General features: G+C 45.2%; 1 protein-coding gene across 5 annotated transcripts in view; it reads left to right on the top strand.

Moving 5' to 3' along the window:
* SAP130 (Sin3A associated protein 130) overlaps window positions 1–17,586 on the top strand; it is a 107,654-nt gene that overhangs the window by 83,470 nt on the left and 6,598 nt on the right. For all 5 annotated transcript variants that reach the window (XM_066280455.1, XM_066280453.1, XM_066280456.1 and 2 more), the window contains one exon: window positions 14,070–14,173. In XM_066280455.1, the coding sequence (XP_066136552.1) occupies window positions 14,070–14,173 (104 nt within the window). The remainder of the gene's footprint in view (window positions 1–14,069; window positions 14,174–17,586) is intronic.

The raw sequence follows: 17,586 nt of genomic DNA on the forward strand, positions 1-17,586 counted from the left end.
TGGGTTCAAGCTGGTGGGCTTCTTCTCAAACCAGATGAGCCCGCACTCAAGCTGGCAACCTCGGGGTCTCGAACCCGGGTCCTCTGCATCCCAGTCCGACGCTCTATCCACTGCGCCACCGCCTGGTCAGGCGTTAATGGGGTATTGAAATCCCCTACTATTATAGTATTGCTGTTGATCTCTCCCTTTAAGTCCATCAAAGTCTGCTATTTAGGTGCTCCTATATTAGGTGCGTAGATATTTATAACAGTTATATCTTCCTTTTGGATTGCTCCCTTTATCATTATGTAGTGACCTTCTTTATCTCTAACTATGGTCTTGGTTTTAAAGTCCATTTTGTCTGATATAAGTATTGCTACCCAGCTTTTTTTTTTCATTTCCGTTTGCGTGAAATGTTTTTTTCCATCCTTTTATCTTCAGTCTATGTGCATCTTTTGATTTAAGGTGTGTCTCTTGTAGACAGCATATGTATGGTTCCTGTTTTCATATCCACACAGCTACCCTATGTCTTCTGATCTGATCATTTAATCCATTTACATTTAAAGTTATTATTGATGTGTAATTGTTTATTGCCATTTTATTCTTTAAAACTGTATTCCTCTTTGCTATATTCTTTTTCTCCTTTGATCTGTTTACAACAGGTCCCTTAGCATTTCTTGCAGCCTTGGTTTGGTTGTAGTGAATTCCTTGAGTTTTTTTTTGTCTGTAAAGCTTTTTATTTCTCCTTCAATTTTAAATTATAGCCATGCTGGATAAAGTAGTCTTGGTTGTAGGCTCTTGTTCTGCATAACTTTGAATATTTCTTGCCATTCCCTTCTGGCCTCAAGTGTTTCTGTTGAGAAGTCAGAAGTCATCCATATGGGGGCTCCTTTGTAGGTGATAGTTTTTTTTTGTCTAGCACCTTTTACTATTTTCTCTTTATCACTTAGCTTTGGTATTTTAATTATGATGTGTCTTGGTGTTGATTTCTTTGGGTTTCTCCTTAATGGAGTTCTCTGTGCTTCCTGAACATGTGAGATGTTTTCCTGCCTTAATTGAGGGAAGTTTTCAGCTATGATACGTTTGAACAAAGTCTCTATCCCTTGTTCTTTCTCTTCTTCTTCAGGAACCCCTATGATGCAGATGTTATTTCTCTTCATGTTGTCACAGAGCTCTCTTAGAGTTTCCTCAGACTTTTTGAGTCTCTTTTCTTTTTTCTGCTCTGCTTCTGTGCCTTTATTTATCGTGTCCTCTAACTCGCTGATTCGATTTTCCGCTTCATCCATCCTGCTTTTAATTCCTTCCATTATGTTCTTTATTTCAGATATTGTATTTGTCATTTCTGACTGATTCTTTTTTATTATTTCAATGTCCTTTTTTATATCTGCTATCTATTTAGGTGTTCGTAATGACCATCTATTGTTATTCTAATATCTTTGAGTATCCTAGCAATCGTTACTTTAAGCTCTGCATCTGGTAATTGGGTTATATCTGATTCATTTAGGTCCTTTTCTGGGGTTCATTTGTGTCGCATTTCTCCCTCCGCATTTTCTCTTCACGGGAGTGGCTGTGATCACGTGCTCAGGTGCACAAGCCTCGGTGGCCTTGACCTTTGCCCCGCCCCCATGGGTGGTGTTATGCTCGGTCCTGAGGGCACTGGCAAACACCTTTGCTCAGCTGCAGGTCTCCGCCTGTTTCCGGGCTTTCACCCCGCCCTTGCAGGAGGAGCCCGCTCATGGAACCGCTACTAGGCTTGGCTCTACCTGCCGAGGAGGACTGCGTGCCCATGCTCAGCTCAGTAGCAGAACTCCGCCTGTTCTGGGATTTTGGCTCCACCCCCGCTGGAGGAGCTGGCTCCCAAGTCAGGCCACAAGCCTAGGTTGCACAGGTGGGGCAAGGCTGTGCTCCTGCGCCCTTACTCAAGGGCTGGTATTCACCCCTCCGGGGTTCCCTCCCTTCTCCCACAGGCTGGATTACAGGCAGCCGGCAGCTGGGCTTGACCGCTTTTGCCCGCCTACTCCTCCCAAGCGGGGCAAGACTGAGCTCACACGTGAGCCCAGTGGTGGCCACCCAGCTTCTGCCCCAGCCAACAGAACCATGCCTCCACGTCCTGCCGCCGCCCACCCTCTGGCGAGCTCTCAGCCGTGTGGGGTGCGGGCACTGTAGATCAGACCCTAAGACTCCCTACTGTAGCCCCGAAAGCTCCCTCCTCCTAAAGCGACTCTGCTCTGAGTGCCGCGGGTGTTGGGCAGATAAAATGTATTATGCTCACTTTGTTAAAGATGGCGCTGCCCACGTGGAGGCCGTTAACCCAGGTTATATTAATGTGTGTCTCTCTGTGCTGTGGGCAGGCAGAATCCTTGTAGCCTGGGGCTTGGTTTTGGGATTAAGCCTTTCCCACCCTTTTTGATATGGGGTGGTACAATCCCATCATGTCTCTGATAAGTGACTTTGTATTAGAGACTTCCCTATTTTGTATATTGGATTAAAGGTTTGGATTTCTACACTATAAAATAGGGGCAGAGGCCCTGGCCGGTTGGCTCAGTGGTAGAGCGTCGGCCTGACGTGCAGAAGTCCCGGGTTCGCCCTGGCCGTTTGGCTCAACGGTAGAGCGTCGGCCTGGCGTGCGGGGGCCCCGGGTTCATTTCCTGGCCAGGGCACATAGGAGAAGCGCCCATCTGCTATCCACCACTCCCACTCTCCTTCCTCTCTGTCTCTCTCTTTTCCTCCCGCAGCCAAGGCTCCATTGGAGCAAAGATGGCCTGGGCGCTGGGGATGGCTCCTTGGCCTCTGCCCCAGGCGCTAGAGTGGCTCTGGTCGCAACAGAGCGATGCCCCGGAGGGGCAGAGCATCGCCCCCTGGTGGGCAAAGTGTTGCCCCCTGGTGGGCGTGCCGGGTGGATCCTGGTCGGGCACATGCAGGAGTCTGTCTGACTGTCTCTCCCCATTTCCAGCTTCAGAAAAATACAAAAAAAAAAAATGCTCACCAGCTTTAGCCCAAGGTCGCTGGCTCGAGCAAGGGGTTGCTTGGTCTGTTGAAGGCCCACAGTCAAGGCACGTATGGGAGGGCAGTCAATGAATAACTAAGGTGTTGCAATGCACAATGAAAAACTAATGATTGATGCTTCTCATCTCTCCGTTCCTGTCTGTCTGTCTCTGTAAAAATAAATAAATAAATAAATAAATAAGATAATCTTTAAAGAAAAAAAAAATAGGGGCAGAATGGGAGCTTGCGCTCTTGGTTCCTGGGATGATTAGAGGAGAGAGCAGAGCAGAGAAAGGCCACGTGGAGGAGGCCAGGAAAGGCAGCCAAGATGGCGGAGTGTTGAGTGAGAAGCCAGTTAGTGCAGTTTGTGCAGGGAGGGAGAAGGAAGGAGATGGGGAACAGAGATGAATAAGTCTGGTGAGCTAGAAACCTTTGATTCTAGGAATCTCGGATAAGTCAGTAGCTTTGTGAGCACTGAATGTGAGTGGGTTTTAGAGCCCAGTGTGTGTTTTTTACTTGCCCGCCAGTTGCAAGCTAGAATTAAAGATGGTGGCCCACCAGTTTTTGGCTCCGTTGTTTTTTTATCGACTGTCCGAATCCAATGAGAACCTGCATGGGCCAGGCTGCTGTGATAGTGGCCTTGGCTACTGGCTTTACAACGGGGGAATTTGTTTGGCTGCTCTTCTGCTTACCTTTGCTGGTATTGCTGTTTCCGGGGGAAATATTCACTTCAGATTTGGGGAGTGACTTGTCCCAGGGGTTAGGGTGGCTATCTCCCAAAATGTTTCTCCCTGTGCCTCCTAGATTACACTCTCTTCCTGCTACTCTGGTACTCTCCTCTCTCCCCGTCCCCCGGAGCCCCAGGTGAGTGGTTGTGAGAGAGGTTTTCTGCATGGTCCCTTTAAGAAGGATCCTGGGTCTGAGAAATCAGTCTCTTTCTCGCAAACAGTATCCTGACTTGTTTCCAGCTAAATACTGTCCTTATGCCTTTTTTGGGCTCTGGGGCTCAGGACCCTCCCCTCTTTGCTAAACTTCTCGCCACATAAGTCTCTCCCGGCTGCTGTTCGCTCTAGGGAGCTGGGCATCCCTCTCCCCATTTCCGCTTTTCCTACCATTCTCGGTGTGCCTTCTTCAGTGTTCCTTGGTTGAAGAGTCCTCTTAGTTTAGTCCAATGTTGGTTTTTCCAGATGATAGTTCTTAAAATTATTCTGTAATCTACTTTGGTTCTGGGAGGTGGATGTTGGTACATTCGCCTACTCCAGCGCCATCTTGTCTTCTCTAAGATAAATTTTTTAAAATACATAAAGTAAATGAAAATGAAATACAACATAATCAAAATATATAGTAGGCAACTAAACAAGTACCAACAGGGAAATTTATAGTACTAAATGCAACTCATCAGTCAACTCATCAGTCAGCAGAGCCTACTATCAACAGTACAACAATTGAAATTTCTTTTTTTGAGAGCCCAATTTTTTTTTAACTTAAACTATATAGGTAGGTACATTCCTTATCGAGGTAGCGCCCACACGTGGTATTTTGTGGAAGAGCTACACTCAAGATGCCAAAGAGCTGCATGTGGCTCGCGAGCCACAGTGCTGACCAGGGTATTAAACAAAAGGAAAAATCTCCATCAATGTTCCTACATCAGGCCCTGGCCGGTTGGCTCAGTGGTGGAGCGTCGACCTGGCGTGCAGAAGTCCCAGGTTCGATTCTTGGCCAGGGCACACAGGAGAGGCACCCATCTGCTTCTCCACCCCTCCACCTCTCCTTCCTCTCTCTCTCTTCCCCTCCCGCAGCCAAGGCTCCATTGGAGCAAAGATGGCCCGGGCGCTGGGGATGGCTCCTTGGCCTCTGCCCCGGGCGCTGGAGTGGCTCTGGTCGTGACGGAGCGACGCCCCGGAGGGACAGAGCATCATCCCTTGGTGGGCGTGCCGGGTGGATCCCGGTCGGGCGCATTGCGGGAGTCTGTCTGACTGTCTCTCCCCGTTTCCAGCTTCAGAAAAATACAAAAAAAAAAAAAAATCCTACATCAAAAAACTAAAAAGAGCCTGACCAGGCAGTGGCGCAGTAGATAGAGCGTTGTACTGGGATGTGGAAGGATCCAGGTTCGAGACCCCAAGGTCGCCAGCTTGAGCGCGGGCTCATCTGGTTTGAACAAAAAGCTCACTGGCTTGGACCCAAGGTCGCTGGCTCCAGCAATGGGTCACTCGGTCTGCTGAAGGCCCACGGTCAAGGCACATATTAGAAAGCAATCAATGAACAACTAAGAAGTCACAACGCGCAACGAGAAACTAATGATTGATGCTTCTCATCTCTCTCCGTTCCTGTCTGTCTGTCCCTGTCTATCTCTGCCTCTGTAAAAAAAAAAAAAAAAAAAAAAACCTAAAAAAAGAGCCTCATAAACTCACAGAAAACATATGGAAGAAAATAATAAAGATAGCAGAAATTAATGAAATTGAGAACAGGAAATTACAAAAGTCAAGAAAACAAAAACTGAAAATGATCAATAAAATTAAATCTCTAGCAAGACCGAAAAAGAAAAAGGATTACAAATAACAGGATTGAAACCTGACCGCTGGTGGTGCAGTAGAGTCGGCCTGGGACACGGAGGTCCAGGGTTCAAAACTGCGAGGTCACCAGCTTGAGCGCAGACTCATTCAGCTTGAGCACAGGGTTGCCAGCCTGGGCATTAGATCATGAAAATGATCCCATAGTCGTTGGCTTGAAGCCCAAGGTTGCTGGCTTGAGTAAGGGGCCACTTGCTCTGCTGGAGTCCTCCAGTATAGAAAACTAGAAATCAGTATTCCTCATGAATATAGAAGCAGAAATACTGAACAAAATAGTAATAAATTGACTCCAGCAATATGTAAGTAGCATGTCCACTCTTTCCCTCTTTTTTTTTTTTTTTTTTTTTTGTGGCAGAGACAGAGAAAGGGACAGATAGGGACAGACAGACAAGAAGGGAGAGAGGTGAGAAACATCAGTTCTTCATTGCGTTTTCATAGTTGTTCATTGATTGATTTCTCATATGTGCCTTGACCAAGAGACAAGGGGGGCTACAGCAGACCGAGTGACCCCTTGCTCGAGCTAGCGACCTTGGGCTCAAGCTGGCGACCTCAGGGTCTTGTACCTGGGTCCTCCATGTCCCAGTCCGACGCTCTATCTACTGTGCCACTGCCTGGTCAGGTTCTTTCCCTCTTATAGGATATGAGTCATTGGATTCAGTGCCCACCTTACCTTAATCTTTATTATGTGCGGCTTAAGTGTCTGTCGCCAATAGCTTCTTGTTTGCTTGCGTAACTGTACTAGACAATGGGGTGAAGTTGCCACGGCTGAACGCAAATTGAGCGGGTCAGGGGGAAGGTGAACATTTGTTTGCATTGGCAATCATCTGCTTTTGAAACAATTTAAGGCTGAACGCAAATTGAGCGTGTCAGGGGGAAGGTGAACATTTGTTTGCATTGGCAAGCATCAGTTTTACTTAAAAACTACGTCTTAACGTAATTTCTTTTAAGAATGCCTCCTAGAAAATACAGCACTGAAGAGGAGAGAAAAGGAGCTAAAGCTGCACAAAAACGGCTTTCTCGACAAAAACCACTGAGCAGAGAAAGACAAGGCTTGCTTCAGTTGCAGAGCAAATGCGTCTTTCTCGGCAAAATGAGACTGATAAGAATAGAGAAACAAGGCTTGCCTCAGATGCAAGACAAAAAAGCCTGTCTCGACAAAATGAGTCCCTTGAACAAAGGCAGGAGAGAAATGCAAAAAAACGACAGAGTAATGCTGACCGAAACGCAAAAAGGATTAAAACATATTTAAGTCACCTTTATTTATTGAGCTAGCGGTGGCTCTTAAGAAATGTACCGCCAGTGGTTTCCTTCATTGCACTCTACTTTAAGCAATTAAGCAAGTAGAAGGGGGAAACCCCATGGAGCACTAAGCAAAGGGGCGTCCTCGCCGCCTGCCCTGGGTAATTCAGTTTGAATTAGCAGACACCTTTGCACAAATCATTTTAATTACAATTTATAATATCTAGAACAGCGGTCATTTCATATGACCGCTGGGCTTTCTAGTTTCAGTATAACTACTTTTTTATTACATCTGCAGAGACCCTACTTCCAAATAAAGTCACACTTTAGGTACCAAGGTTGAAGACTTCAGTATATCATTTGTGGGGTACGGAATACAATTCATCCCACAACAAAGGCTAAAGAAGAAAAATTACATGATTATATTACTTGATGCAGAAATGTTCTCTCTTGCCTGACCTGTGGTGGCGCAGTGGATAAAGCGTCGACCTGGAAATGCTGAGGTCGCCGGTTCGAAACCCTGGGCTTGCCTGGTCAAGGCACATATGGGAGTTGATGCTTCCAGCTCCTCCCCCCTATCTCTCTCTGTCTCTCTCTCTCTCCTCTCTAAAATGAATAAATAAATAAAAAAAAATAAAATAAAATAAAAAAACAGAAATGTTCTCTGACAAAATTCAACACTTTTTTATGTTTATTTTATTGATTTGAGACAGAGACAGGAACATAGATCTGTTCCTGTCTGTGCCCTAACCAGAGATTGAACCAGCAACCTCTGCACTCTGGGACTATGCTCTAACCAACTGGATCATCCAATCAGGGCTCAACACCTTTTTTTTTCTTTTTTTTAATAAAAACTCAATAGGAAGAGTAAGAAGTCTATAGAAACCTACAGTTAACATTATACTTAATGATGAAAGACTGAATGCTTCTTACCTGAGATTATCAAAACAGACAAGGCTGTCCTCTCTCACCACTCTTACTCAGAATAGAACTGGAACTTCTAGTCATACCTTAAGGCAAGAAAAAGAGATAAAAGGCTATACATGTTGGAAAGAAATAAATAAAACTGTCATTATTTGTAGATAACATTATTATCTACATAGAAAATTTAAGGGTTTCTTTGGAAAGAAAACAATCTGTATAATACAAAAATTAGTTGTAATTTTTAGATACTTGTGATGAACTTATGAAAACTTTGAAAAAAACATGCAATGTTTATAGATTAGAAGGCAATACAAAGATGTCAGTTCTCTCTAGATTGAAGAATACATTTAATACAGTTCCTGACAAAATCGCAGGCTTTTGTAGACACAGTAAAGCTTATTTTAAAATGTATATAGAAAGGCATAGGTGTTAAAATAGCTAAAATCTTGAAAAATTAGAGAAAAGCCTATGTTTTAACTACAATAATCACAAGAGTGGTATTTGCAGCAGGATAGACAGAGGTGACTATAATAGAAGAGAAAACAGAAATAAATCCACATAACAAATGCTTTCTCTCATACGTGCCTTGACTGGAGGGGGGTGGCTCCAGCTGAGCCAGTGACCCCTTGCTCAAACCAGCCATCATGGGATCATGTCTGTGATCCCACACTCAAGCGGGCAACCTCAGAGATTTGAACTTGTGTTCTCACCTTCCCAGGTTGACACACTATCCACTGCGCCACTACCTGGTCAGGCCACCTTGCATTATCTCTCAATCTGCCTTAAGTTGTATCCGTTCTCTTTTGCACCAGTTCAGATGTACTGTTGACTCCCTCTGGATTTAAAGTTTTTCATTGTACTTTTTAACTCCAAAATTTTCCCTTCTATTTTTTTTCTTTCTCTTTTACATTCTCTCTTCAATGTGACATAATCATCTTTTTACTAATGCTTGTTTTTCATTCCATGAATTTATTCATAATGCCTGCTTTGAAATCTTTTTCTAGTAAGTGACATCTGGTCATCCTCACAAGCAGTTTCTGTTGCCTTCTTTTCCCCTATGTGTGGATCATACTTTCCTGTTTCTATTGCATTACTCACCATTTTTGGTAAGAAAACAGGACATTATTTATATTATTTTTTAAACATTTTATTGGCCTTGGCTAGTTGGCTCATTGATAGACTGTCAGCCAGCACATACAAGTCCTGGGTTCAATCCCTGGTCAGGGCACACAGGAGAAGCGACCATCAGCTTTTCTTCCCCTTTCTCGCTTCCGTGTGTGTATGTGTGTGTGTTTATTTTTCCTGAAGTGAGAGTGGGAAGAGAGACAGACTCCCACATATACCTAACCGGGATCCACCTAGCAAGCCCACTAGGGAGCGATGCTGTACCCATCTGGGTTGTTGCACCATTGCAACCAGAGCCATTCTAGCGCCTGAGGTGGAGGCCATGGAGTCATCCTCAGCACCTGGGCCAACTTTGCTCCAGTGGAGCCTTGGCTGTAGGAAAGGAAGAGAGAGATAAAGGGAAAAGAGAGGGGGAAGGGTGGAAAAGCAAATGGGTGCTTCTTTGTGTGCCCTGACTGGGAATCAAACCCAAGACTTCCACATGCCAGGCTGACGCTCTACCACTGAGCCTACCTGCCAAGGCCTCTCTCTTCTCTTCTTGCAGCCAGTGGCTCGATTGGTTCGAAAATCAGTCCCAGGCACTAAGGATAGCTTGGTCAGTCCAAGCAAGCATCAGCCCCAGGCAGGGTTGCCAGGCACATGTGGGAGTATGCCTCCCTATCTCTCTCCCTCTTGCTTAAAAAAAAGGGTGAGGGGGATTTTATTTATTGATTTTACAGAGAGGAGAGAGAGAGATGGGGATTGAGAAATATCAACACATTGTTGCTTCATTTTAACTGTTCATTGATTGCTTCTTGTACATGTCTTGACCAGGCAAGCCTAAGGTTTAACTGGCAACCTCAGTATTCCAGGTCAGCACTTTATCTACTGCGCCACCACAGGCCAGGGTAGACATTATCTAGATAATATATTGTAGCACCTCTGGGCACTGCATCCCCACCTGGTTTGTTACTGTTATTTGCTTCTTTATTCGTTTAGTGACTGGCTGGGTTATTTTAGTGGTGAAGTCTCACCACCCACCCACACCTTCAAGATTGAAGCTGCTGTTGCTGTTGCTGTTGCTTCTCAGGGTGGTGCAGCTTTGGGCATGCATGCCCAGTCTCCTAGGACAGAGTGGCACTGTAGGCTCTTTCCCTCTCTTCCTGATCACACCCAGCAGATACACCCCACTGATTGCTGGCTATATGTGCTCTGCTAGAACACAGCATATTCTGGAATTTGCCTGGGAACACAGAGGACATTTCTCAGCAAAGTAACCCGTTAAACTGTACTTGTCAGAGTGGTTTCTGAGGTCCGTGGTGGGTATTTGTTCTGCCCCCAAAAGGGCTTCTCCCAGATTTCGTTCTTATTCTGTCCTCCACACTTTTCAGCCCCCAGTCGGGCTGTGTCCTCATTAGATCTATGAGTTTCCTCTCAGTTGCCTTTCACTGCAGCCTCCCTCTTCTCAGGGCACCTTTATGCTGGACGTCACCCTTTTACAAATGGGATGAGATGAGAAGCTACCTGTTGTATGGACTGTTTGCCCCTCTAGGAAGAATCTCTGAGACTAGGGCTGTGGAGGTGGGAGCTGGATGTCCTCATAACCTTCTCTCTGAGTAGCTCCCTGCTCTCTAGGAGGCAAGTACTCTGGATGGAAGAGGAGTGAGCAGCTTGAGATCTCTTGACTTGCCTCCCTTGGTGTGAAATCAGCACTTCACAAGCCAGAAGGCGGGCTTCTGGCATGCCAGTGTTCTCAGTATGTCTGGCCTGAGGTACAGTCTCCATTCCATGAGCGGGGCTGAACAGGGGGAACCGCACATCTCATTGTGTTCACCTGTGACTTAGCCTCAGCAACAAGTATCCAACTCCTCCTGGGAAAAAAGCCCTTTGCCTGGAGGACAGGGAACTCAACTTGTGGAATAGAATCTCTGCCTCACTAAGCTGGGAGGAGGGACAAACAAGGGAACGGTCCCCTCAAATACCACAGACTTAAAAAAAAAATACCACAGACTTGGTTTTACCACATGTTAGTAGATTTGCTTGAATAAATGTTTCTGCATTTGCTATTTACCCTTAAAAACTTTTCCTGAGGTTTATATGGTTATTTTAAAATTTTTCACCAGTCTCACTAGGGAGCAGGTTAGCATAACATGCTTATACATTACTGAGCTACTCTGTAAAATAACTTAGTGATTTCATAAAAAGTGAAATCTACACTTTTCCCATTACCCAACAATTGAACTCCTGAGCATTTATCCCAGAAGAATCAAAACCTATGTTCACACAAAAACCTGTACACAGGTGTTCATAGCCACTTTTTGTAATAGCCAAAAACTGGAAACAAGCAGATGACTATCAGTGTGCAAATAGTTTAATAAACTGATACTACTGGATACTACTCAGGAATGAAAAGGGAAGAACTGTTTATCACACACAGCTTGGATGGATCTTGAGGGCATTATGCTTATGCTTAGTGGGAAAAGCCAGTCACTAAGGGACATATACCATGTGATTCCTATCTGTTTCACATTCTCGAAATGAGTATACAGAGAATGCTAGGGGTAATGGTGTAGAAGGGGTGGTGTGACCACAGGGTATACATGCTAGAGGTCTTTGTGTTAATGCACAAGTTCTGACTCTTGACTGCAGTGGTGGTCACAAGCATCTGCACTCGTGCTGAAACTACACTCCACGTTCGAAGCGATTTCCTGGGTTTGACATTGCGCTGGAGTTACGTAAGAGGTAGCCAGTGGGGTAAACCTGACTTCTCTATACTATTTTTTAAATAGCTTTATTGAGATATAATTCACATACTGAATATATAATTTAGTGGTTTTTAATGTATTTACAGAATTGTGCATCCATCACTACGGTTAGTTTTTAAACATTTTTATTACCTCAATAAGGAACTCCACACCCTGTAACCTTCATCCCCAATCCTTCCATCTTCACTCCCCCTACCTGTCAACCCTGGGCAACCTCTGGAATACTTTCTGTCTCTAAATTTCCTGACGTTGCACGTTTAGTATGCGTGGACTCACAACATGCAGTCTTCTGTAGCTGGCTTGTTGCACATAGCATGTTTTAAAGTTCATCCGTGTTATAGCATGTATCAGTACTTCATTACTTGTTATTGCTAGATAATAGTCTAGTTTATGTTAATACCACATTTTGTCCATTTATCACTTGAGGGGCATTTGGGCTATTGCCACTTTTTGGTTATTATGAAAATAATACTACAAACATTTGTACAAGTGTTTGTGTGGATATCTGTTTTCATTTCTCTTGGACATATACCTAGGAGTGCAATTTCTGGGTTGTTTGATAGCTCTATTTAACATTCTAATAGCTGCTAAACTTTTTTCTAAAACAAATACATTTTAGTCTTCTATCAGCAGTGTATGAAGCTTCTGATTCCCCACATCCTCACCACAGCTCACTATTTTATTATACTGTGCTGGTTGGCAGGAGATGATTGCATCAGGGTGGTTTCAATTTGCATTTCTCTAATGCCTAATGCATCTTTGAATGTTTATTGGCCATTTGTGTATATTTTGGAGAGATGTCTGTTTGCATTATTTGCCCTTTTAGTTGGTTTGTCTTTTTATTGAGTTGTAAGAATTCTTCATGTGTTCTAGATAAAAATTACTTATCAGATTGATCTCTATACTATCTTTGCAACTTCCTATGAATCTGTATTTCAAACTAAAAATATATATATATATATTTTTTTTTTTTTTTGCATTTTTCTGAAGCTGGAGACAGGGAGAGACAGTCAGACAGACTCCCGCATGTGCCCGACCGGGATCCACCCGGCACGCCCACCAGGGGGCGATGCTCTGCCCACCAGGGGGCGATGCTCTGCCCATCCTGGGCGTCGCCATGTTGCGACCAGAGCCACTCTAGCGCCTGGGGCAGAGGCCACAGAGCCATCCCCAGCGCCCGGGCCATCTTTGCTCCAATGGAGCCTTGGCTGCGGGAGGGGAAGAGAGAGACAGAGAGGAAGGTGCGGCGGAGGGGTGGAGAAGCAAATGGGCGCTTCTCCTGTGTGCCCTGGCCAGGAATCGAACCCGGGTCCTCCGCACGCTAGTCCGACGCTCTACCGCTGAGCCAACCAGCCAGGGCCATTTTTTATTTTTTAATAATTGTAATGAAGTCCACAAATGCATCTAAAATGTGAAATCAGGCCCTGGCCAGTTTGCTCAGTGGTAGAGTGTCAGCCTGGTATGTGGATGTCCCAGGTTTGATTCCTGGTCAGAGCACACAGGAGAAGCTACCATCTACTTCTCTCCCCCTCCCTCTGCCATTTCTTTCCCTCTTCCCCTCCTGCAGCCAGTGGCTCAGTTGGTTTGAGCATGACCCCCGGCACTAAGGATAGCTTTCTTGGTCTAAAAAGTCAACTTGAGGCACTAAAAATAGCTCAGTGTGGGAGCATGGCCCTAGATGGGGTTGCCGGTTGACGAGTGGTCTTGGTCAGGGCACATGTGGGAGTCTGTCCCACTATCTCCCCTTCTCTCATATTAAAAATAAATAAATAAAAAGATTAGCATTTAAAATTAAAATTTTTTTAAGTAATTTTAATTATCCATGTCATAGATAAATGTTTTAAATACTAGTTACACCGTAACTAAAATTTCTCAGGTATAGCTGAAGTCACCTGTGACAAGCTCCCTTCAATCCTAGTTTGTCTTTCACTGGACTTTTCTAAACAAATTTAAGTTATTCAGACTTAATTTTTGTGATTTCTCTAAGATCTAGGTAACACTAATGAACTTCTAAGGCTTCATACCCAACTCTCCACATGCTTGCCTGCATCACACAGGACCAAGATTCTAGCCTCCTAAAGACCATTTTTCCTCTTTTAAGAGGTTAGATTAATAGCTTGACATCTTTTGAATTCACTAGATTAACAGAGCATGCCTTTAAAGCATTCTTATTGGATGGACAAAAAGAGAGCTTTTGTTCATGTTGTGACTTCTCTTCCTAATAAATTCAGAGTATTTATTTATTTAAAGATATTTAAGAGGGACAAGTAAACGATGATGGAAGATGATTTGACTTTGGGTGATGGGCACACAACGCAGTCTATAGTTCAAATGCTATATACATTCACCTGAAACCTATGAATTCTTATTGATCAGTGTCACCACCACCCCCCAAAAAAATCTTGATAAAGATTTTTTCAATATTTTTTTACTTGAGTGGCTTGAACACCAAAGGTTTTAGCTTTCTATAAACTGAAGTATACTTTTTATTTTGTGATTCCAGAGGAGAAGAAAGCTATGCTGCAGGAAATAGCTAACCAGAAAGGAGTGTCCTGTCGTGCCCAAGGCTGGAAGGTCCACCTCTGTGCTGCCCAGTTGCTGCAGCTGGTATGTGGGGTTTCAGCAGCTTTCCCACCGAAGAGAGAAGCAGGTGTTGGGGAAGTCTGAATTCAGAGCATTTTCTCCTGAACAATTCTGAAGCATTCCCAATTAACATGGGTCACAATAGAATTTTTAGGTGTGCTATGTAATAGAACTATCATATCTGTTTTCATAGATATATTATTATGTAAATATATCTTAGTGTTGGTACCCAGAACTAAAATGTATTGCCCTGGCCGGTTGGCTCAGCGGTAGAGCGTCGGCCTAGCGTGCGGAGGACCCGGGTTCGATTCCCGGCCAGGGCACACAGGAGAAGCGCCCATTTGCTTCTCCACCCCTCCGCCACGCTTTCCTCTCTGTCTCTCTCTTCCCCTCCCGCAGCCGAGGCTCCATTGGAGCAAAGATGGCCTGGGCGCTGGGGATGGCTCTGTGGCCTCTGCCTCAGGCGCTAGAGTGGCTCTGGTCGCAATATGGCGACGCCCAGGATGGGCAGAGCATCGCCCCCTGGTGGGCAGAGCACCACCCCTGGTGGACGTGCCGGGTGGATCCCGGTCGGGCGCATGCGGGAGTCTGTCTGACTGTCTCTCCCTGTTTCCAGCTTCAGAAAAATGAAAAAAAAAAAAAAAAAAAAATGTATTGAACACCTAAGGTGTAAGACCTGCAACTAAGTTTCACTGTTATGTACGGCCGTGACGTATGAAATGGGGAGCCTCAGATGGCCTCAGTGTAAGCACCTCCCCCCACACTCTGCTCTTTATCTTGGGACAAGGTACAGTTCTCACTCCTCCCAGAATCTCAAGCTTCCGTCCTCCAGCAGTTTGCGATATTGCTTAAGTAAGCCAGTCACATCCTTCCCGGGACCTCTCTCCCTGTTGATAGGTACAGCCTGCCTCCTACAGCCTCTGCTTATCCACTGTGTCCTGAGTCATGGCCCCTGTGTCCTGCGGGGTGTGCAGTGTCCTCCTCCCCCAGCCTTCAGGTCACTGGTAAACTGCTGTTGAGCTCATGGGTCCAGGGTCGATGAGCGTTGTGTTTTCAATCATTTCCAGAATCCTAGGACAGGAATCTTTCCTTCTCCAGTGAGTTTGATAGGATGTCAGTCAAACAGTCTCATGCAGTTTTCCATCTCTGGAGTAGCTGTGACCTGAAGAGCATTGTTACAAGTTAATTTTTTTTTTTTTTTTTTTACAGAGACAGAGAGTGAGTCAGAGAGGGATAGACAGGGACAGACAGACAGGAACAGAGAGAGATGAAAAGCATCAATCATTAGTTTTTTCACTGCGCGTTGCAACACCTTAGTTGTTCATTGATTGCTTTCTCATATGTGCCTTGACTGCAGGCCTTCAGTAGACCGAGTAAGCCCTTGCTGGAGCCAGCAACCTTGGATTCAAGCTGGTGGGCTTTTTGCTCAAACCAGATGAGCCCGCGCTCAAGCTGGCAACCTCGGGGTCTCGAACCTGGGTCCTCTGCATCCCAGTCCGATGCTCTATCCACTGCGCCACCGCTTGGTCAGGCACAAGTTAATTTTTAAAACAACACAAACACATACATACACACAGTAGTTCAATGGCTGGTTCTGTAGTTAGCAGAGAAGCAGACTTATTTCCAGAGGAACTGAATTCTGGGCAGAATATTTAAAAGTCACCCTTGTAGACGGACTGAATTATGGCAAGTGGTAATGTAAATTGTTATTTACCAACTTAGTCATTAAGAAAAAGGATTTTAGCCTGACCGGGTGGTGGCTCAGTGGATAGAGCATTGGACTGGGATGCGGAAGGACTCAGGTTCGAGACCCCGAGGTCGCCAGCTTGAGCGTGGGCTCATCTGGCTTGAGCAAAGAGCTCACCAGCTTGGACCCAAGGTCGCTGGCTCCAGCAGGGGGTTACTTGGTCTGCTGAAGGCCCACGGTCAGGGCACATGTGAGAAAGCAATCAATGAACAACTAAGAAGTCGCAATGCGCAATGAGAAACTGATGATTGATGCTTCTCATCTCTCTCTGTTCCTGTCTATCTCTGCCTCTGTAAAAAAAAAAAAAAGAAAAAGAAAAAGGATTTTAGCCTGACCAGGCGGTTGCGCAGTGGATAGAGCATCGGACTGGGATGCAGAAGGCCCAGGTTCAAGACCCCGCTGTCGCCAGCTTGAGCACAAGCTCATGTGGGTTGAGCCAAAAAAAAAAAAAACTCACCAGCTCGGACCCAAGGTCGCTGGCTCAAGCAAGGGGTCACTCGGTCTGCTGAAGGCCCGCGGTCAAGGCACATATGAGAAAGCAATCAATGAACAACTAAGGTGTTGCAACGAAAAACTGATGATTGATGCTTCTCATCTCTCTCCGTTCCTGTCTGTCTGTCCCTATCTATCCCTCTCTCTGACTCTCTCTCTGTCCCTGTAAAAAAAAAAAAAAGATAGATAAATGATTTTATCACCCAAACAGCTCTCATACTAGTCAGAGTGATTTAAAGTGGGTTTATTTGGCCTGACCTGTGGTGGTGCAGTGGATAAAGCGTCAACCTGGAAACACTGAGGTTGCTGGTTCAAAACCCTGGCTTTGCCTGGTCAAGGCACATATGGGAATTGATGCTTCCTGCTCCTCCCCCTTCTCTCTCTTTCTTCCCCCCTCCTCTCTAAAATGAATAAAGAAAGAAAGAAAGAAAGAATGGGAAGGGTTTGACTTTAAAAAAAAAGTAGGTTTATTTGCCTGAAGTTGACTCCAAAAAAAAAAGCATTTCTGAGGTCACAATTGTAAGGTATCCGCCCCCCCTCTCCCCCCCCAGGAAGAAGGAAGGGCAAAGCCACGAAGTGTGGAATAGTGAAAGATTTATTCAGGGCGCTTCCCGGAGGAGGTTCTCTGGTCCATCAGACAGGGGCCAGAGAAGTCACATGGGGGGATCCAAGTGGGTGTAATTTATAGCGTCTGTAGGGTGGTCGGGCTAATATGATGTGGTGAAATGTCATTGGCTAACAGAAGGTTGCTCTTTTCCAAAGGACTCCTGGGAAGTTTCTTTTGGCGCGCATGGGTGTGGGCGGTTCTAACCAAAGTTCCCACGTCTGGTACCTCATGTGACCTTCCAACCCATTACCAACTGACCTCACATTCTGACCTTTTATGTTAGATAGGGGCGACGCTGTTTTCCTGACTTTCTGCTGGTTAGGGGCGTTGTGGGGAAGGGAGGTCAGAAGGAGGTGGCTCTGAAGGGAGTCGCATATATGGGTGTAGGAGCATCTGGTTGACCGTGAATCAAGAAACCTTGCAGATAGGGCCCTGTAAGAATTTTAAAAAGAGGAGTAAATATGAGTAATATTCTGATAATTAGAAGATGACTTAGGATAGGGGCAGCTCAGGTGAGGATGGGTGACTGCCATTAGGAGTTAAGCAGGTTGTAGGAGAGATTCTTGTGCGGTTTCTCTTGCAGACGGTGGA

Source organism: Saccopteryx bilineata, chromosome 5 (genome assembly GCF_036850765.1).
Source record: "Saccopteryx bilineata isolate mSacBil1 chromosome 5, mSacBil1_pri_phased_curated, whole genome shotgun sequence".
Classification (NCBI taxonomy): domain Eukaryota; kingdom Metazoa; phylum Chordata; class Mammalia; order Chiroptera; family Emballonuridae; genus Saccopteryx; species Saccopteryx bilineata.